This window comes from Podarcis cretensis (genome assembly GCF_951804945.1).
Source record: "Podarcis cretensis genome assembly, chromosome: 2".
NCBI lineage: Eukaryota > Metazoa > Chordata > Lepidosauria > Squamata > Lacertidae > Podarcis > Podarcis cretensis.
The window spans coordinates 42734533-42756415 of record NC_137171.1 but is presented as its reverse complement, the minus strand read 5'-3'; the positions used below and the strand labels follow the sequence as shown (position 1 = coordinate 42756415).

The window sequence follows — 21883 nt, the reverse complement described above, 5'->3', positions numbered from 1 at the left end:
CTGGGATAAAAAGCTCATGACAACTGGCTATAAAGAACATATGTTCACTTTTCTCCCTTCTCACCTGCTACAGATCTGAGAACTTTGGGTTCTCTTCCTCCTTTGAAGTCTCAAGTTGCAGGCTTGTAAAATAATGAACTCCAATGTGGGCCAGAAGACCAAGACTTTGCACATGGTTGGGTATACAGTGAACTGAACAGATCCTTACTCCAAACCTGAAAACTGCAGTTAAGTGGACCAAAGGTGATGCAGATTCAGAGGCATAAATAGACTACCTGTTCCTGGAGCTCTGCTAGCCGCTGAGCTCGTTCTTCTTCAGAATCATCAGATGAACTGTCACTATCAGAGGAGCTGTCACTGCTGCTATCACTGGATGAAGGTGGGGGCACTTTGGGTGGAGGCTGCACCACTACTGGAGAGGAAGCTGGAATCACAGGTTCTTCAGGCTCATCTGGCATTTTAGCAAAACGCATCTCGAATACATCCTGGAGAAATACAATAAGCAATATATACATTAATCCCCACTCGGCAACCACCTTTAGGATACTACTTCCCCCAAAGTGGAATCACCAGTGGTATCCCTTGTTCCAAATGCAGAGAGGCAGTCCAGTAGGATACCATGCTCAGTGGATACAAGCCAGAAGACTCAATAGAATCACATTCCTCCTCTTTCCCCACAAAGTTTGTCAACCAGGTTTTGAGCTTTTCTCAAAACTAGGCCTCATGTCCAAGACCCTACTGAAACATAAATGGTGTACGCATATTTTACAGATATATTTTTTGCCTAGAGTAATGTATATATTTGGTGCTTATAATTGCATGTTTTATGTTAGTTTAATATTTCAGTATTTTCTTCTGATAATTAGATTTTGTTGAACTCTTAAAAAGTAACATTTTAATACAGAACTTAATTTTAAAGAAATATTTTCTTTACCTGCAGTTTCCGTGCCATAGCAACCACCTCATGATCAGGAGGATTATACTTGTAACAATTGGAAAACATCAATCTGACATCAGCTGCAAATTCCTGAGCATCTCTATAATCCCGGTTCTCCAGTTTCGACTACAAATGTAAAAAAATAAAATTCTGCCATTAATATTTCAAATACAATACATGAAGAATATGGAACAATGAAACCAATATTTTGCACTTCTGTCACGTGTCTGTCTGTGGGTATATGCACAAGGAAGCTACAGCAAGATTTATTACAGGCAATGGTTATACTTTAGAGATGTGTGCAGTAAACTACTGTTTACATTGCTCTGAAATTTCTCAGAACACTCAATGTTGTGGGGAGCAATCTATTATAGGACAGTAGATCCTTGAAAGGTATTTGCCCATTCTGGAAAGAAGTCTAAAAAGCAATTCATAGAATGTTGGCATTCTTACTGCAGAAACATAGAAATTTTTTAAGTAATAAGGGGCAGCTATTGCAAGAAACAAATAGGGATAAGAAATAGAGTAAGATCTCATCTTTCTTCACCTACAGGAGTAGATTACTTGAATAGTACTTGCACCACAGCTGCATGTTAAGTTCTTTACTATGCTAATAAGATGGATGTTACCACTATAAGGGGAGGTCAATGAAAATCTGGGTTGGCCCTTCCATTAGTGACTAGGCAAACTGAGGCAACTGCAAATTACACCACCTGAAGCCCACTGCTTACCTCTCTTGGCTGGCCCTGCTGCTGCCTGTTCGCTGAAGCTCCCTCCTCCCTCCAGGAAAGACTAATGGAGGGGGGCGGAGTTCCATCTCTCAGAGCAAAGCATTTTGGGCAGAGTAGCCATGAAAGTACATGTGCTGCCATGGTTTGCGGTGGCAGCTAATAATGCCTAAGACTGGAGGGAGTTGCAGTAACTTTAAGCTCCCTGATTCCATTTTTAGTATCATTAAGCAGCACATGTGTTTTCATGGTCCCCCACCCCAATCTCAGATTCATTGGTCGGAGGTAGGGATCCCTCCAGGACCTTCCTAGAACTAGGCAGGGAGGAAGGAGGTAAGAGGTGGAAGCCTTGTTGGCGCCACAACATAATGTAATCACAAGTGAATGTCTGTACAGTGGTACCTCGGGTTAAGTACTTAATTTGTTCCGGAGGTCCGTTCTTAACCTGAAACTGTTCTTAACCTGAAGCACCACTTTAGCTAATGGGGCTTTCCACTGCTGCCGCGCCGCTGGAGCACGATTTCTGTTCTCATCCTGAAGCAAAGTTCTTAACCCGAGGTACTATTTCTGGATTAGCGGAGTCTGTAATCTGAAGCGTAGGTAACCTGAAGTGTATGTAACCCGAGGTACCACTGTATATCAGATCAATACATCCTGAAGTAGCAGCAAAACAAACAGACAGAAAGCCAGTGGGGGCGGGAGAGGTGCTATAGCCAGCACAGCAATGAAGAGAATGGGCAACAGCAGCTTGGGTGATGCAATCTCTTGCACTAGCCCTGATACGAACACAGCACATTTGACAAATAAAACTACACATGGCATCTTGGGGAAATTTGTTTCACAATGTCTCTGATATATGGGATAGCCACATTAATACAGCCAGCCAGTGCACTCTTGACCATGTTGGTGTTTCCCTACCACCCCCTGGAAGTCTAACTTATGAAGAAACTCTTTTGCATCAATCCATCCTCTTTTCCCTTTATTCCTCCACCTACCTATCCTTTCTGCCCAAAATTATTAACAAGATTCAATTAATTTATTCCCCCTCTCCACATCAAATCTGTCTTAATAATTACGTTTAAAAGCAGACCTGTAGCTCTGACAAGAAGCCTGGTTTACAAAAACAGAAAATGTTTACTTCTCTGTAGTTCATCCTCATTCCCCACTTCCACACAGCAAAGCCTTAGGCACAGACAAGGTGACCAACTAGGAACTCCATAGCCCTAAGCTGAACCTGACAAAGAAAAAGCCAGAATAATTTCTTCCTGTATTAATTTCTATATAAGTAGCACAGCCAATGGTCAGTGGAGTAACCAAAACGAACCCCCCCCCCCAATTCTTACGGATGAAATGACTGCCAAACTTAGTTGCTGCAGTGTTACCCTGACAGCATCAGAAAGAGAAACTGCAGATGAAATAGCTGAGCTTGGAAGCCAATAATAGTGCTACTGGTATTAAATAGGACTTTGTGTATGGCTCCAGTCTGAGCAACTCTGCTAAGGACAAACTCCTGTGCATCACCTATATTATCCTTCAGAAACTGACTCTCTGGCTTTGACCATTTAATTCTGCTTCTGGCCCTCTAATACTTAAAATCCAACCATCTACCTGTATTTCATCACATTACATGCCTATGGCTATTCAGACTTGTAGTTTCTGCTTTTGGACTTGACCCATACTTGCCTTGGTACGTACCCTTTGAGTATGTGACAATGTGGTATACCCATTAGATGGGGATGGTGACTACTTTACCATAGTTCCAGTTACAGATAGGTAGCCGTGTTGGTCTGCCATAGTCAAAGCAAAATAAAAAAATTCCTTCCAGTAGCACCTTAAAGACCAACTAAGTTAGTTCTTGGTATGAGCTTTCGTGTGCATGCACACTTCTTCAGATACACACAGTTGTGCTATGATATAGTTGTGCTATATCATAGAAAGCATGGCTTGAACCCTAAAAAGGAGCATTCTACATGGCAACATTTTGTACCAAGTCTTATCATTATGTATTAATACTGAACATGTGTCATCAGAGTCCTATACAGCTTTAAATCCTATTCAGCCTTTCAACTCATTAGTGAGGCATCATCTCCTAATCATCTTTCTACTTTTCCATTTTCTATTCCATCAAGAAAGCTGCCATTATTTTCTGCACTAACAGGTGTACAAAACCTATTTTGTTGATTTCTAACTACATAGCTTTCCCACTGTGCTACCCCATGACTTTATATATTAATTGATGGTGAGCTCTGGAACACCTTCTGAGCATCTGTGCTCTCCCTGTTAAGAAAACTGTCCCCCAGCTCCACCCTGGTAGTACAATTGCTTGCACATTTGCTGCTGGTTCTGGAAAGTCCTATGGTAGCAGCATACTAGCTCTGAGCAAAGGCTACAAATAGGAGAAGTCCCTTCATGGTGGGACTGAAATTGATATGAAATGAATAACCTATTTATGGTGAAGCTGAGAAGTCTGACTATAGGGAGAAGCTCTTTCACTGAAAGATGAAAACCGCCAATGGTTTCTTAATCACTTTCTAGTGTCACCTCCACAGTAAAGATAGTACTTTGGACTTGCTGAAGAGGAAGAAGAAAAGCTAGTCACTTTCACTGCTATTTTTTGCAGCCTCTGTAGATATCCCAAGGTTGATCAAGATTTGTGCATTTAACTGCACCTAGATTTTTCACAGACCAGCATACATAGTTGTTTTTGCATCCAACGACCAAAATCAAACCCTCCCTTCTAGTGGAAATTAAGCTGAAAATACTGTAACTGGACAAAAGGGCCAAGAATACTTGTCTAAACCAGAGGAACTACAAAATCAGAAATCAAGCCTCCCTATCCACAGAGAATAATATAAACAGATGATACTCCCTTACATTCCAGATATTAATGGAATCAAACTGCTGTCAGTCTCAACCAGCAAAGCCAAGGGTTAGGGATGATGGGAGCTGGGAGTCTAGCAACATTTTAAAGTTACACAGTAAACAAGCACATGCTTGCACAAGCAAACACAGGTACAGTTCCTTCATAACTTACAAGGTGTATAGATGTGTGGGTATTGGCTTTCAGAGAAGACTACATGCACAGCTTAAAACTACACTTACTTTAATTGTGCTCAGATCCATGGGATGCTTAATGATATCACGGTAATCATGAAGCCCAAGTGCTTCCACATCCACAGGTTTGTAGAAGGGCCAGGCGTAGGCAGCATGCTTCTTAGCAAACATCTCTTTTATGATGCCACTACAATATTTTAATTGCTCTGACACTTTGTTACTGCTACTCTTCTCTACTACATGCTGCTGAGAGTCTGGAACATCCTTCTTAGGCGGCTTCACTGGTCGGCTTTCTCTTCGTGGACCTGTCTTGGCAGCCTTGGGTTCTGTGGGCAGTGATGAGGACTCATGAACCGGGTCTATTGTTGTTGGAGTTGTAGTGTCTGCTTTCCTCTTCACACCTTTTTTTGTCTGCAAAAGCAAGCAGACACTCTATGTAGCCTTCTGTTACTTGTATTGGCTAGATAGGATCAAGTGAAATCCTCACAACTGAGTAAATACTCCGCATAAGAAGGGGAAAACACCATCACAAACACTTCCCACAAAAATGGCATTGGAAAAGGTTCACTTTTCCCCATAAGATTTTAATAAAGCTTTTTATGATACAATAAAATAAAAGCTAAAGAAAAACGAAGAGAAAAGAACATGTAGAGTCGTCTCTCAAAGGTAGCTCTTAACCCTTGCCTCACTTTTGATTTCTAGAAAATATGTCTGCTTAACTATAGTTAGGCCAAGTATATAATTCAACGTAAGTATCAAGTTTACAGGAAAAAGAGAAACAGTTAAAAATCACATAAAAATCTTAATATCCAGTGTAGTGAAATATGGGGACCAGCAGTGTAGCTGTGTGCCATGAAGCCCCTGGTTCAAATCTTTGTCTTAGCCATAAATTCACTAGGTGGCCTTAAGCTATTACGTGAGGTGCGGGGAACGTAAGGCCCTCCTGGCCTCTCTATCTGGACTGTGGGACTTTCCCAGGCCACGCCTCCTCACTGGACTTACTCTGCACCCTTGTCAGCTTTTGTTTGTGTGGAATGTCCTTGGACTATGCTTGCCTGGAAGGACAACATGTGTGCGTGGAAGCTTTTGGCTGGAATGCAGCCCATTATACAGAGTTTAGAGTCATGTCTGTTGCTATGCCCACCTTTTCCTTGGCCCCATCTACCACCACCACCATATGGCCCCCAAAAGATTGCTCATGAGGAATGCAGCCCTTGGGCTGAACAAGATTCCTCACACTTGCACCTTAGTCTCTGCTTCTCATCTGTAATTAGGGGGTCGTAATACCTTGTTCAAACTTTTTAAACAGGGGGCCAGTTCACTGTCCCTCAGACACTGTTGGAGGCCGGACTATAGTTTGAAAAAAATATGAACGAATTCCTATACACACTGCACATATTTTATTTGTAGTGCACAAAAAAACAGGGAAAACAAAGGAGGCAGGATTGTTACAGAACAGGTCTGTCCATGCACACCTCTTCCCACACAAACGCCCGGGAGGGGCAGCAAAGGGAGAAACCTGTGCACTGATGGGTTTCGTCCGCTTCCTCCGAGGAGCCTCCCCCATAGCACTCACAAGGCAGGGAGACACAGAGTCCAAGAGGAACGTGGGGAAGCGTTAATTGCACATGACTCAAGGCTGGCCGCGCCTGCGAGTGGGAACTAAGGGAGCTGCAGCTGGGTCCAGGGCAGCCGCCTCTTGCTTCCCGCCCCTAAGAGATTTCAGAGGGGCAAGAGGGGGAAAGGCACGCCAAGAAGAGCCTGTCTCTGGGGCGGGGAAGGAACGAGAACCCCTGCTGGAGTCCCTCTCTTGGGAAGGACTCGTCCTTTGCTGCCCAGCGGCGCCCCACTTACTAGGCCCTCCAGCTGCGCCCGAAGTCAGAACTAGAAAAATTAAGACGGAGGTGGGTTCTGCAATGGCCAGGTGGGCTGGGTTTGGGACCCAGGCGAGCTGGATTTGACCATAGTTTGAGGACCCCTGACTTAGATAATGCATGTGAAACAATGCAAACACTCTAAAGTGCTACATTAAACAGACAGCTTATGCTGCCCACTTAAAATGAATGTTTTAATTTCCTCCCCAATAGTACTAAGTTTACATGATAAGAGTTTCTGAACTGATGACATGAAAACATCACATTTTGAGAATTGAATTCATTACAGGTTCATTTCACTTGAATGCTGTTTGGAATGGTGCTGTTCAAGATGAAAATTTTGAATACCCCGTTTTGAAACTGAGAAAAGCATAGTTGTCTAAAAATCACGTTACCTATATCTACCTTTACAAAACACTCACCACAATCCTATCCAAGTTTACTCAGAAGTAAGTCCTACTGTGCTCAATAGAGCTTATTCCCTAATAAGTACATTTAGAAATGTTGTAATTGTTATCTGTAGTAGGAAGATCTGGTTTTCACTTGCAAGCTCCATGTAAAAGAGAGAGGTGAAAAACAAGGGTCAAACCTCAGTACTGACCTGACCAATGATAGGAATCAAATATCTAAGAATTTGCACTGGAGAGGCTAAAACTGTATCACACTAAAGAGGGGCAATTTCCCATGCAACGACCACACCAATATAAAAACCTGTGCTAACCACTAACGTCTACATTTAGCCATCAAATACATCATCTAGTGGCTGTATTAATCGGACTTTACACCACTTTTGCTTTTCTCTCTGTTGCTTTTCAGTTCCTCATGGTACAAAACATGGCTTCCGCCTGAGGGAGTACATATTGCACCTGGTTCATGGGTGTCGCATTACTTAGCTCAAGCTGACTTACCTGGGACAGTGAGACTGCACAGTTACACATTTCTCTCAAAGATTTTTAAAAGATGTTCTAGGAAGGTGGCAGAGGACATTTCAACCACTTTATTTCCAGGGAAAGCTCAAGGCTCCTTCATGCTTTATACAGGAAACATACAATTTTAAGAATGTGCACACGTAGCAGAAATGCCCAGCCAATTGCAATTACTAGTTTGTGTAAAATGAGATTTGTGAAGTGACTCTCAGCATGGGTACACTATTGGGGGGAAGGGGGAATCAACTTTAAGAAAAAGATATATAATAATATAAGTTTTCTCTTTTACCAAGTCAGTACAATGATTCATCCAGCCCAGCACTGACAATTATTCATGCCTCCATTTAGGAACATAGGAGTCATACTATTGGACAATCTAGCCAAGAATTGTCCACACTGTCTGGCAGAGGCTGTCCGGGGTTTCTGTCAAGAGTCTTTTCCCAAGTAAAGTATGGATTAACCAGTGAAACACAATGGCAATACATCCAATTGAAACATATGTTGGAAAGGCAGTTTGGCCCTGATTCTATAGCAGCATTGGAAACACCCACGCTACTACAAGATTTAATCTCTGCAACAAAAACAAAAACTCTACACTTGCACTATATAAAACCCTACTCAACAGGAAGAAATATGATTTAGAATATGATAAGACAAAAGTGGAGTGAAGAGTTAGGGCTACAGATAACAAATGATATATGGGAGTCAAGTATAAAATCAACAGAAATGGCCTCTATGGATCTAAGATTAAGACTTATTCAACAGAAAATAATATTCAGAGTCCACTGGACTCCAGAAAAACTATACCAGAAGAAAATAACAAGTGCAGACAACTGCTGAAGATGTGGGAGTAAAAAGGCGAACTTAGTACATATGTTGATTAACTGCCTGATAAGATCATTTTGGTGTGAGGTGAGGATATTTATAGCAAGAGTAATAAAAAGAAATTGTTATTTAGAGGAACTGAATTTAATTCTAAATTATATTCTGGAAACATGGGAGATTTCAAGGGGTCAAAAAATAAATAAATGGATGTATCATGCTATATTAGAAGCAAAAAAACTTATTTTGATGAATTGGAAGAGCCGCAAAAAGATTTCATTGAGCACATGATAATATGGACAGATTAGCTACATACAAACGAATTGCATGTCGACACAAAATAAGAATGGATAAATATGAAGAAATCTGGAACTAATATTTAAGCGGTAAGGCGGATGGTGGTGGGAAGTAGGGGGAGGAGAGAGAGGTGGGAAAATATTGTTTTAAAAGGTGTAGTCATAGGTATATCACTGTATTCAAATCTGAATTGTCAAATTGTGTTATTATTGTTATTATGGTTTTTGTTTTATGTCTCTTTTTGTATTGAAAAAATGATTAAACAAATTAAATTTTTAAAAAAGAGTCTTTCCCAGCCCTACCTAGAGATACCAGGAACTGAACCTGGAACCTTCTGAATGCAAAGGATGGGCTCTATCACTGAGATTCAACCGCTCCCATTGGTCTCATGCAGAATTCTTTCCCGACCCAAAGGAGACATACCAAGGATAGAACTTGGGTCTTCTACAAGCACAGCATATATTCTAATATAACCCTGCTCTCTAACCTTCAGAGGTAGAAGATTACAGGCAAACAAAATTTAAATGGGGGGAAGTCCTAACTCTGCAAGAATGTAGTGAGAGAACCTTAAGCAGAAATATGCCCTGGATCAATATAGCTTTTGGCAAGCCATTTCACCTATTCATCTAAAACTGTCACTTGCCATAATGAAACAAAAGAGCAAAGCTGTAATTTACTCACCTTCATGGGCTGTGCAGCAGTTGGGATAATTGGTTGGTGTGTTTGAATGGGTTGGGGGACAGAAGCTGAAGGAGGGGGAGGGGGAGGGGGAGGCTGGGGAGGTGGTGGTGGGGGAAGCTGGGGAGGCACCAGCGTTGGTAATGGCGTCTGGACAATGTGGTCAGGGGTCACAGAAGGAAAGGAATGAGTTGTTTGCACCGGCTGAGGATTTGGCTGTGAAGCCTGCGTCTGTGGTGGGGATGATGCTTGAGTTGTATTCTGTACCGTTGATGCTCCAGCCTTGGATGTAACTGTTAGAAAAGGAAGCATAGTCATGTGATGTACCCAGCAAACCTCAACACATGCAAAAACGTAGTTCAAATAGCCCAACCCCCTGCAGGAGAAATCACTGCTATGCCACGGAAATGCTGGTGAGATGTAGGCAAATCAAGAGGCTGTGAAATTGAAAGCCTTGTTACCAGGCTCATTATCTTCAGCTGGCTGATAGCCTAGTTACCTGGTTCATTATCTTCAGCTGGCTGCGCAACAGGCTGACCATTCTCAGTGTTGCTTCCAGAACTGGTTTTTTTGTTTTGTTTTTGTAAGCTAGACCTGCTTGCTCAAGGACTTTGAGCAAGACTAGTTGAGTGTGGACAAAGCTGGAGGCTGCTGGAGGCCTTCTGTGCCTCCAGGAGAAACCATTGCTATGCCTTGCAGGCGCTGGAGAGAGGTGGGAAAATGGACTGCCTGTGTGACTGGGAGCCTCATTACCTGGCTCATTATCATCAGCTGAGCAACAGTGACTGCTGTGGCTATTTCTGGGACTGCCTTTGGGGTGCAGGGCATATCCCCCCCCCCAAAAAAAACAATTATAATGAATTTTTGCTTACCCGTGTTACTGTTTTTCCTTTCTTTATAGAGATTGATGTTTTGGGGCTAAACTGTACATGAATTTGGAGATACTGATTTCCTACCTCTTCTTAAAGTGACAGCCTTCTATTTGGATAGTTTTTGGTTTGTTGGGGGAGAGGCATGGGAAGTATTGTTACCCTGTACATTGGAAAACCTATACTCCACTTTCCCAGGCTGAGGGCCTATTAGCAGGGATAGATTCTGCCCCCCACCCCAAGACAAAGAGAGTGGTTGATGTCAATGCTTTGTTTAAGAGATGTTTCTGCATTGTTACTTGCTGACCCTAGGTAATTCTCTTGGATACTATAGGTACATGAAACACACACACACAAACTCAAGTTCCTTTCAAGTACAAGCTAATCCACCCTATTCAAATACACAAGTAATGACAGTGAGCATTGGCTAGTCCAAAAGAAAAAAAAAAAAAACCCCTGCAATCTGAATGGGCAGTCCCAATATCAGTACCTGTTTCCTTCTTCCCCCGTCCTCTTCCTTTTGTCTGGACTATAACAATTTCAGTTTCTTCCTGTGTCATTTCAGATATTTTCTGCAGAAAAAGTTTTTCTAGAGCTTCTGCCATTAAAACAATATCATCCCCTGGCTGAACAAACAAAAAATGTAAGAGGTTACACACATTCATAACTCTAATAGCATGGAAATAACAGAATGACGTGGCAATAAATCTGCCTAATTCGTATCAATGATGCCTGGATGTGTTGGATGCCATGTTCTGGGGTTGTTTCCAAATTCTATTCAAAGCAAACCCACTGAAATTAATGGACCTAAGTTAATCATGTCTATAAATTTCAACAGGTCTATTCTGCCTAAGATGAAGACTGGACACAGCCCTTGATACGGATGTATTTATTGCAATGTGATCTTAAGACGTCGTGCAGAGCTTTTAGATTGCAATTTCCAAGCTGCACGCTTTTATTAAAAGCCCTGTGGCTTCGGGTTCCCTTTAACCACATCATATTCTACACTGTGTCTAATGTAGTCACTTCTGGGTTCTACTTGACTTTTTCCAAATCAAATTTGGCCATTCAAGTATTTGCCAGCATACAGCTCTCGCCCCCCAACTCACTGTATTTCATTATATAACTAAAGTAACATACACACTTATATCTGCTTTTAAAATGGATTCAATAATATTGTTTTGTTGTAGAGATTTATATCTTGTTTCTTTTTGTTGTTGTTGTTTTTAAAAAAATTTCAAGGCAGACAAGTTTATCAGAGTTAAACATTTGGAACCTGCTTGTTTTAAATCTCAATTCTGAAAACCGTTTAAAAGTGAAGAATTTTATCTTCTCTAAATAAAGAATATATTTTAAAAGAAATGTTGCTTCTAGGGCAGGTAGAAGAAGGAAAATACTGTGGCGTGAGAGAAAGTCTCATGCGATGTCACAGACACATAATTTGAAAGCCCAAATATATGAAGACAACATACCTTATTATAGATATAACAGTTTGTAAACATTGTATTGAAGTCCTGGATACATTCTTGAGCATTCCAGTAGTAGTTATTCTCCAAGCGTTTCCTTATTGTTCCCATATCCATAGGAGTTTTAATAATTTTATAATAATCCTGTGGCAACAGAGAAGACTAATTATTATAACTGAAAATTTTAGCAGGCATACTGCATTCAACCCTTTCAGGTAGAAAAGCTTATAAATTTTCTCTCTGTCCCAACTCTAATAATTAATATGTCAACATATTTAGTAACAATGTCTAGAAGATAAAATAATTTTAAACCTAGAAGCATTCAGAGTCTTATCAAAACAACTGACAAAGAGGGAAATCATTCAACATTTGATCCTTAGCTATTGTAATATCTATTTATAACTGCTTCTATACAGTCAGACACACTAGTGCTATATTATTCACATCTTTTACACCCTTTGTGGCTAATGGCAACTTCAGATGCAACATCCATTGGGGGACTGGTGTGGGGGCACATGGGTAAAAGAAACCCATTTTAAATCCTTATCCCTCCATAGCTACTTTTAACCAAAGTCAAGACATAGTCCTATCTAGTTCAACCCTCAGTTCCTCTGTGATACTGGGTTTAAAACAGGCTTTTAATGTAAAGGAAAGACGCACACCTAATGGCTGATAGAGCCCAAATTTCATGACAATTAATATGGAAAACCATCAGCTGTCTGCTCAAACAAAGTAAGGTATCTGCACCCAGTAAACAATGTAAACCAGAACTTTTAAAACAACATTTCTAATGTTGGGAAGGATTCTGGGGCTGCAGCTCACAATTCCTTTCAATAGTTCTCTTTTTAGACCACCAGTTTAGTTAGCTAGTCTTCAACAACAACAGGACATACTGAAAGACAGGGATATGTCTGAACTACATATACGTATAGCTTTAGTAGTCAGGCAATGAAGTAGCCCTGTAGGCATGCTCTGTAACATTTCCAAAGGGCTCTGGTAGCTATTTAATTGTTCTTTCTTTGGCAACAGAAATTTTCAACAATTTCATGGTCAGAAGCATCCCTGTGGCACCATGCAGTGCTGCGCAGCACAGGAATGATGTGAATCAGGCCCATGAAATCAGGATAGTTACACTGGCCATCACAGTTCTTAAAATCAACCTAATATCCTGACTAGGAAGAATACAAGCTGACCACTGACCAAGCATGCAGAGAAATCTATTTAGGAGTGCTCCAACAAAGGAATGTTGTTTCAAGCAGCTTGCAAGATTTCTGTCACACTGCCTAAGTAATACAGCTGAATAAAATGGTCCCTGAGTGGTGGGGCAGCAGCATATCACTGTCCACATTACTATGGCCTGTTGGCTAGCTAGTGAGTAGACTCGGAGGTCTTATTTTCAGATTTCCCACAGAAGAACCCTTTGGATAACTAACAAGATAAATCATGGAGGCATAGCAAATCTAAGCCAAGTATTAATAAGGTATCAGAAGAAGGAAGGTACTTTCTCAAAAACTAAACCTGAAAATAAAACCTCCCATTTGCCAACCAAAGCAATTATTTAGGTTTGATACGAGGAAAGCTAAGCATCAAGCAAATAAGAATACTCCCATACAATAATGATAAAATAACCTTACCATCCAATTACAGATAGGTAGCCGTGTTGGTCTGCCATAGTCAAAACAAAAAAAATTCCTTCCAGTAGCACCTTAAAGACCAACTAAGTTAGTTCTTGGTATGAGCTTTCGTGTGCATGCACACTTCTTCAGATACACTATCTGAAGAAGTGTGCATGCACACGAAAGCTCATACCAAGAACTAACTTAGTTGGTCTTTAAGGTGCTACTGGAAGGAATTTTTTTTGTTCTTACCATCCAAATAAATGTTGCTGCCACAATTAATTAATTAATTGAAAACAAATGCTGTGCTATCTGCTATATCAAGCCCAAAGTAATACAACTCCTACCCAGGGGAATTATGTCTACATTAGATACACAATACGGGGAGAGATGTTGGGGACCAGCAATGGCGACTGAAAATATGGATGGGCACACCAGATGATAGCCCTTCTTCACCTTCAGGCTGTATCAAGCATCCTTCCTATGAAATTTAGTTCACTGAGCATAATATATGCTGCTCTCATGCTTCATTTTCTCCCCACCCACATGCCTACTCCTTACTCCACATTATCTGACTTATTTCCCTCACTTTACTATAGGCCCATTTGATGCCCCTTTGTCCTATAATATTCAGTACTTTTGAATCTCAGCTGACCGCATGCTTTCTTTAGTCCTGTTCCCAGTCCCTTCAACACTTTGAAGAAATTCTAACGTTTATGTTTATTTCAGTCCCCATTAAACTACATTTCTATTCCTCTCCTGTTGACCCCCTAGCCAATTCCGCTGCCACACACATTTTTTTCCACCTTTGGGTTGCTCCTCACTGCCCATCTTCCACAAGCATCCCACCCCTTGCCCTCTCACACCACTAAATGATAAGATACATTGCTGCTCTTTTAAGTCTCTTAAGTCTATACTTACAGGGAGGTTTAGTTTGACAGCATCCACAGGCTGCTGGAAAGGCCATGAAAACTGATGTTTCCATAGTGTCTTGAGCACCACTTTGAGCAGATACTGCAGCTGGTTGGTCATACGCTTGGGTTTGTTAGGATTTGAGGTCTCTGGTGGAGGTGGGTTATTAGCTGCAGTATTGCCTTGTTGGGTTTGGCCCTGTGCCTGTGTTGTAGACATTTGTGTAGCTTCTAGTCCATCCCCCATTACTGGTAAATTTCTCAGTCTTGTCCCTGGGCCACTCTCCGCAGACATGCTATTGATCCCATTGCATTCTCCACTAGGCACTCTGTAAAGCAAATGCAACAATATTAAACATGGGTCAGATAAGGTTAACTACACATTTGTACACAAAACGTATTTTTTTTGTGCTTGCTTCCATTTGCACAGAGTTAAAAAAAAAATGCACCCACACAAGTATGTAGCTTGGTTCACCCTCTTACTTTGTAAAATCCTACACTAGGCAAGCAACCAAACCATCAGAATACCCTGAACAAAGCAGGTGTGGAGTCTTCTAGTATAATCCATCTTTTCTCTTCGCCAAACTTTACTAAACATTTTCCCTATGAACAAGATCCAACGCTGTGTTAGCAAGCATGCCAGGACCTTCCTTTCTACTCCCCCAGCCCCAGAAACAGATTTTGGCAGCATACAAGGGGCTACAGAAAGAAGCAAAGGAAAGGGAAGCTATTTTACACAAGTTCACAGCATCAGCAGGATGCCATAGCTGGATGTTACTCAGAGTCTTTCACAAAAAATGCCTTTAAAGCATGTTTACCCCACTCCTCAAATGAAAAGACCTTCAGAGTAGCCTACATAAGATCAATAAAAAGGCAGTCTATGCTCACAGGCATGCAATCTAAAAGAAATGACACAAAAGGAAAACAATGAGGAGGGAAGAGGAAGGCAAGCATGTTCAGGAAACAATTCTTAAAGGTACATAATAGTCCTCAATGACCAACTGGAATGGAAACAATTCAGGAACAGAGGGAGCCAAATTGAACTGGTCTCAGCTGAGTCGACTGAGTGGTCCTGCTTTCCATCTCTCCCTCTGCAGAAAATTTATGGAATAGCTGCCGGCAGAAGAAGTTGAGAAAAGGAGGAACCCGAAGGAACTTGTCTTTCAGTGGAGCCAATGGAGTGTGCCTGCTTCCCTTGTTTCTTACTGCTACTGCCATGTATAGCTGGTTTTGCATTTCTCATCAGCTAGGAGCAGGGTGAGCTTATGCACATCCTACTGATGTGCACGGTGCCACGGAATGCAACCCCCAGGTAAATGGGGAGCTATCTGTATTAATGCTCAGTAAAGGCCTAGGAGAAAAGGTGAGTTTTTAGGAACTGCCCAAAGCCAATAGTAGGCACTTGTCCTATTTCAAAGGAAAGGGTGAGTGCCACAATTGAAAAGGTCCTCCTCATGATTGCCACAGGATAGTCGCGGTAAATTGATTTATATACCACATTTTCCATAAAATACATCTCTATTCAAAGCCACACAGTTTTTAACAGCTGCAACTAGCAGTGAGCATAACTTTTCCCTTCCCTCTTTCTGGACTGTTGTTTACTCATGGCAAAAATCTCAATTTTTCTCCCGTACAGTGGAAACTTAGCTATTGTTCATTAAAGTTAAACTGGCCATATTCGGAACATTGTATTCAGTTCTGGTTAACACATCTCAAAAGGGTTAGAACTGGAAAAGATGAAGAAAAACCAATAAAATGATTAGGAGGTTAGAACACCCTCACTTACACGGAAAGGCTAAAATGCTTCAGGCTTTTTGGGTGGCTACAGTGGGACAGGTTTATAAAAGCTTTCACTATGTCAAATGATGTTTTTCCTCCTCTCAAAATCCAGAATAGAGTCATTAGGTTAAACTGGCAGTAGATTCAAAATGGTTTTGTTTTTTTAAAGCACTTATTCACATGACATTTAATTTATAATTTTTTCTACCACACAAAATTATCAAACTTGGGTCCTCAGCTGTTGTTGGACTGCAACGCCCATTATCCCTGACTACTGGTTCTGCTAGCTAGGGATTATGGGAGTTGTAGTCCAACAACAGCTGGGGGCCCAAGTTTGAGAAACACTGCATATGTCCTTAAATAGCAGTTATGGGAAACAAACAATAGCGGAGAGCTGTTGCCTTCATGTGCTGCTTTTGAGTTTCCACCAAAGAAAGAAAGAAAAGGATGTTGCTGGCTGCTGTTGGAAACAGGAAGCTGGATCAGATAGATCTGTGGTCTGACTGAGCAGGATTCTCACACTACTCCCTTTTCCTTACCATACCTTCAACCAGCATGAACCAGTTGGAAAGTAGCTATTACTGTCATATCAAAAAGTGGCATCAGTGGTGGAAAAGGTAACAGAAGTATCACTTCCCACTCTTCCACACTGTGAATAACTTCACCTGGTGGTGCAGAACACTTCAAGGGATGGCCCAACTTATATTTTTTAAATCTTCCTTCATAATGAAGGGTGGGTAAGAAATCGAATAACAAAATTAAATCAGTACCCCCATTTGCTTTTAGGGAAGAAGCAAAAACTGTTTTTGTTCAACAGGTTTCTGCAAGACATTGCTTTTAAGGATATATAATTGCTGTCTGTTTTCTATTTTTGTTTTTTTATTTGTTACCTTATTATTGTTTTAACATTTGTAAAGCAACATGATTACATTATAGTAAAGTGATGATGAAATATCAGAAATAATCTGATAACACCATTGCAATTCTTTTATCAAAAAGCAATAAAAAGGAAATTTTCGGTTTTCGGTCTTAAACAGAAAAATTCTTCAAACACTATCTCACAATTTTAAAAATGCTACTTAATTCTTTTTTATGTTTTTTAAGGAAATGCCTCGAACAGCCCAGATCCCTTTTAAACAGTGCAATACACAAGGAGTGTCAGGAGAGGGTGCTAAAAGACTGGAACACATAAAGAATAATCTAGCCCAAATTTCCAAATTCTCTTATATACACAAGCTATAAAACTATGTGTATCATTTGTATCATTTGTGCATTTGAATTATTATTTCTTAGACGGTTAATGCCATAACTGCCCTCCCATAAACAACATGTAATTTCTAATAAATGACAACTGTGAATTGGTTATTAAAATTACTTGAAATGAAAGAAACTGAAGCAGCACCTAAGTGAGATCCTGTCTGCCAAAGGAGACATTTGCAACAGGGAGGCACCAAGCCTTCTTGATCTCAAAACCATGGGTGGCTAACCTGTGGCTCTCCAAATGTCGTTGGACTACAACTCCCATTATCCCTATCATGCTGGCTGAAGCTGAAGGGAATTGAAGGGCAACAAGTTAGCCACTCTCAGGAGCAGCAGCTACATTCAGACATCAAACTATGCTTCTGTGTGACAGAGCCAAGCATAGGTGAGTGTTAGGATCCACTGATGCCCCTTCCCTCTCCTCTGGTGTAGCTACAAGATAATAAACTTTTGCTTCCAAATTCAACAACCCAGAGTTTCGCATTATGTCTGAGCTCTATAATATGATCAGCCAACTTCAAATAATGGGTTATGAAGTTTAACTATCCAGTTTCATTTATTAAATTTCCTCCCAAGGAGCCCATGGTGGTCTGTATCTCTGGTTTATCTATATAACACTATGCCAAGATTTTGTAAAATAAAGTAAATGCTAGCTAACTTCTCCTCCCGGCTTGAGGTGATAAGGAAGTATGTGAGTCCGCGACTTTGGTCATACTGCTTCCTGCTCATGAAAAAAGGTAAAGGTAAAGGTACCCCTGCCCCTTCGGGCCAGTCTTGACAGACTCTGGGGTTGTGCGCCCATCTCACTTAAGAGGCCAGGGGCCAGCGCTGTCCGGAGACACTTCCGGGTCACGTGGCCAGCGTGACATCGCTGCTTTGGCCAGAGCCAGAGCCAGAGCCAGAGCCGCACACGGAAACGCTGTTTACCTTCCCGCTGGTAAGCGGTCCCTATTTATCTACTTGTACCCGGAGGTGCTTTTGAACTGCTAGGTTGGCAGGCGCTGGGACCGAGCAGCGGGAGCGCACCCCGCCGCAGGGATTCGAACCGCCGACCTTTCAATCGGCAAGCCCTAGGCGCTGAGGCTTTAACCCACAGCGCCACCTGCGTCCCCTTCCTGCTCATGAACATAGTGCTAAATCATGGTTCAGCACTGCATGCGAACTGGGCCTTTGTCAGGTTTGACAATATGACAAGGGGTGGTTAATAAAAAGTAAAATGAAAGCTTTTGAATTCCTACTTGCAACCATGCCACATGGAAAGAGGAGGGAAGTGACTGAACCTAAAGTTTGTCTAAGCTCGTTCCTGACAGGCTAAACCATGGATTACTCTGACCTGTGAATGTAGTTACAGTATTGGTATAGTTTGCACACAGCTCCAGAGCATGGTTTAGTGCTACATGTGTAAACTGGAATGAACTCAACCTCAGGTTTACACACTCCATCCTCCCATACGGCTAGGTGGTTTTGCTAGCATTTAGTTTTACTTTCTCATCATGCTGTCTTACAACCAGGACTATGGTTTATCACAGACTTAGTTTCAAAACAAGCCTGAGGCTTCATTCCAGCTTGTGCACAAACCACTAAACCATTATTATCAGTACTGAGGCTCAACTCTACCTTTTGCAAGCTTTCTGTTTCCTTATGACTGCCTACATCAGGCTTGTGAAGCCAAGGTGTTTGTTCCTTCTTCTTTTACTTTGACACTTGGCCTGTGGCCACAATACAACACTGGGAGTTGAATCTACAGTGCAACTTTATGTTTGTTTACTCAGAAGCATGACTCACACCTAAACACAAAATATTGCATACCGTTTCTTTTATTGCAATAGAAAATCTCTTTTTTTGTACCTAGTTTACAGACCCCCTGAAGCTCATTCATGAACCACAGGTTAAGAACCCCTGTCTTACAGATTTAATTACTTTTAGCAGAAACTGAATGAAATTCTTACAAATTTGACAAACACTGCTATAAACTGTGAATTAATGCACTTCCACACTCCAAACAGGAGGTTCAAATTATATAAGGTACAATTATCATTAGTGCATTATGGTTCTCAAAGCAGGAGACAGGCCTTCTGAGACAACAGTTTTAAGGATGGAAAGTTTCTACACTCTGTTCCCTAAAACAATGCACTGTGTATGTTCAGTGGTTTAGCTTTGACTGAAAGCTCCTTATTTTTTCATCATATTGCTTTCCTCTTGGAACTTTTAAATCTTTCTATGTGACAAGATCCTGCTTCCACCCTTTTATTTTGGTCTACTTAGTTCCATACCTGAAATGATGAGCAACTGTATTTTATTTTATTTAACCTCTGTCAGCTTCAATCAATTTTAAATCAATGCATGTTATGTTTCCCCAACAGTTTTATTCACGGTGGAAAACACGTACAAAAGAAATAGATATTTGACACTATTGTTGTAGCATCTCTCCTTTGGCTTTGTATGTAATGATTCCAGCACAAACACACATAATCATTAACTGTGAACACACAGCAGCACCAGAGAATGCAGAAGTTGGCCATTGCTGCTCCAGGTCAATAAAGGAGAGTTGACTGAATAATTACTACATGTTGCCCCTATCAAACTAATGTCCTAGCATGATTACCCAGAACTAAGGTTCGGCTAGAAAAGTGAGAAGTGCAACACTTGCCTTGACTGAACAAAAAGCAAAAGGACAGAGGTCAACCTACAAGGTTCCTCAACAGAATCTTGTTTTTCTTAACTATCCCTGGAGTAAGTGCATACAATTACCAAGCTGATTCATTCCCTATGTGCAGATTTCATGGCCAGCAAGAAAATCAATACTTCAGACTAACATGACATTCTTATTGTTACAAAAGGAGGGGTACCATGACATTTCCTGTTATATCCAAGTTGAGAGACTGTAGTTTAATCCTGATTTAATGATTTCAGATCTTGATTTGTAGTTTGAAATCAAACCATTGTCTCTTAAGCCTACATGATTACAAATACATCTCCTGCCCCCAAAAGAAAATGGATTGGCAATCTCTTATAAACACACAGAAAGTAAGGGTGATTACAACGGTCAAGTACCGAATGTCCTCACTTAGCACAAGCCACTTGGGTCCTCTAAGGGGCTCCGCATAGCACAGACTATAACCTGGACCTGTAAACACATCTTCCTTCTGAGTACTCAGGTGATAACTTTTAAATTGAGCATTGGATTAGTCATTAACATTGCAGTCACGTACATATACTTGTTTTTGCCTTTGCACTGTCTTGTGATTGGACCATTTTGTCATCTCATTTTCTCATGCACTGGCAAAGGGGTGGGATTATTAAACATCTGAAGCAAAAAAGGAAAAGGAAATCCAAGCAGAATGGGTAGAAGCTAGTTTGGACTCTTAGCCAAATAATGCTGATAGTAGGGTGAACTATGATTTGATCCAGCAAGGAACTTGTGTCCTTAAGCCAAGCTGCATACTGAATATCATTTAGAAGTGACTAAGTTGTGCCCCAACTGTTAAAGAGTTCCTGTGTGCACAGTCGTGCTTAATAACTTAATACACATTGGTAGATCACAAGAACTCTAGTGCAAAACAGTAAGGCAATAGAATACTGAAGCTGGTCCACTCCTGGTCCCTTGAACAGTCAAATATTATCATAGAATCATAGAGTTGGAAGAGACCACAAGGGCCATCGAGTCCAACTCCCTGCCAAGCAGGAAACACCATCAGAGCACTCCTGACCTATCAATTAGATGCTAATAAACTTTTTAAAAACCTAATTGGTATTCTCTCTGCTGTGGGCTGGCTGACTTATATGCACAAAAGTGGGAACCACAAAATGAAAGCATGAAATTGTGGCAGTCACCTGTTATTTCTATGAGCAGCACAACATGCACTGTTTGCATACAGAACATAAAACCTTCACAAGCACACACAATGAAATTAGACATGGTGGCAATTCAAGGCCTATAACTCTGTAAGTTGTTCCTGTTCAGAGACCGCTGCTGTTAAGCAAGAGGTCAGCTAGGGAAATTGTTTAACTGGAAGCACAAAAGCAAAAAAGTTACAAGGCAGATAATGACAGTTCCTATGTAAATACATTGTAACAGGCCCTGATTCCTGTATTGTTGGGAAGTAAGGGGCCCTCACTACTGCAATTCTATCAAATGATCACACGATTCATTTTGAAATTCCTGACTTCATGGAATATTTGGTAATATTTGATTTATGGTCAAATAAACACTGTCGTGACTAGTAAATTAACTAGCCTATCAACTCTAGTCTATGTATTTGTCATATAACTAGATACTATATTGCATATACAAATCTAAATCTGAATATATTTGAAGGCATTCCATTCAACCCTATCTGTTATTAAATGATAGGATCAATTAATCAAGGTCTATGGAATAATGTGTAAAGAGGGAAGAGAAATTTATCTCACACTGGAAGTGAGAGCAGTCTAATAAGAATAAATGGCAGTGGGTTCATAACATAAGACATGTTTGCACATAATAATAAGCACAGAGGTATTGGCTTCCCCTCATGGTTTGTTTAAAGAGAAATAAACCACAGGTTGCATGAAATGCTAACTCAGTGCTGTCGTTTGCTTCTTCCTTCCTTGGCAAAAGTGAAGAGTATGATTTGAGTAGCCTGCACCAGAACATAGCTTGTTCATGGTCAGCCAGTTTGTTTGT

At 40.9% G+C, this 21883-nt stretch overlaps 1 protein-coding gene and 1 long non-coding RNA gene across 13 annotated transcripts in view; one reads left to right on the top strand and one right to left on the bottom strand.

Moving 5' to 3' along the window:
- The window catches only part of LOC307210412, a 37276-nt gene extending 36121 nt beyond the window's left edge, over positions 1 to 1155 (top strand). For 6 of the 8 annotated variants that reach the window (XR_013835964.1, XR_013835966.1, XR_013835968.1 and 3 more), the window contains one exon: positions 941 to 1155. This is a non-coding gene — a long non-coding RNA (uncharacterized lncRNA). Of the gene's footprint in view, positions 1 to 73; positions 244 to 940 lie in introns of all 8 variants that reach the window. The other 2 variants (XR_013835965.1, XR_013835967.1) reach the window with 1 other exon arrangement.
- BRD4 (bromodomain containing 4) overlaps positions 1 to 21883 on the bottom strand; it is a 69783-nt gene that overhangs the window by 24803 nt on the left and 23097 nt on the right. For all 5 annotated transcript variants that reach the window (XM_079965902.1, XM_079965906.1, XM_079965905.1 and 2 more), the window contains exons 3-9: positions 14189 to 14507; positions 11658 to 11795; positions 10676 to 10811; positions 9320 to 9609; positions 4768 to 5130; positions 935 to 1063; positions 276 to 485 (exon numbers count right to left, since the gene is read on the bottom strand). In XM_079965902.1, the coding sequence (XP_079822028.1) occupies positions 276 to 485; positions 935 to 1063; positions 4768 to 5130; positions 9320 to 9609; positions 10676 to 10811; positions 11658 to 11795; positions 14189 to 14473 (1551 nt within the window). In that variant the 5' untranslated portion in view covers positions 14474 to 14507. The remainder of the gene's footprint in view (positions 1 to 275; positions 486 to 934; positions 1064 to 4767; positions 5131 to 9319; positions 9610 to 10675; positions 10812 to 11657; positions 11796 to 14188; positions 14508 to 21883) is intronic.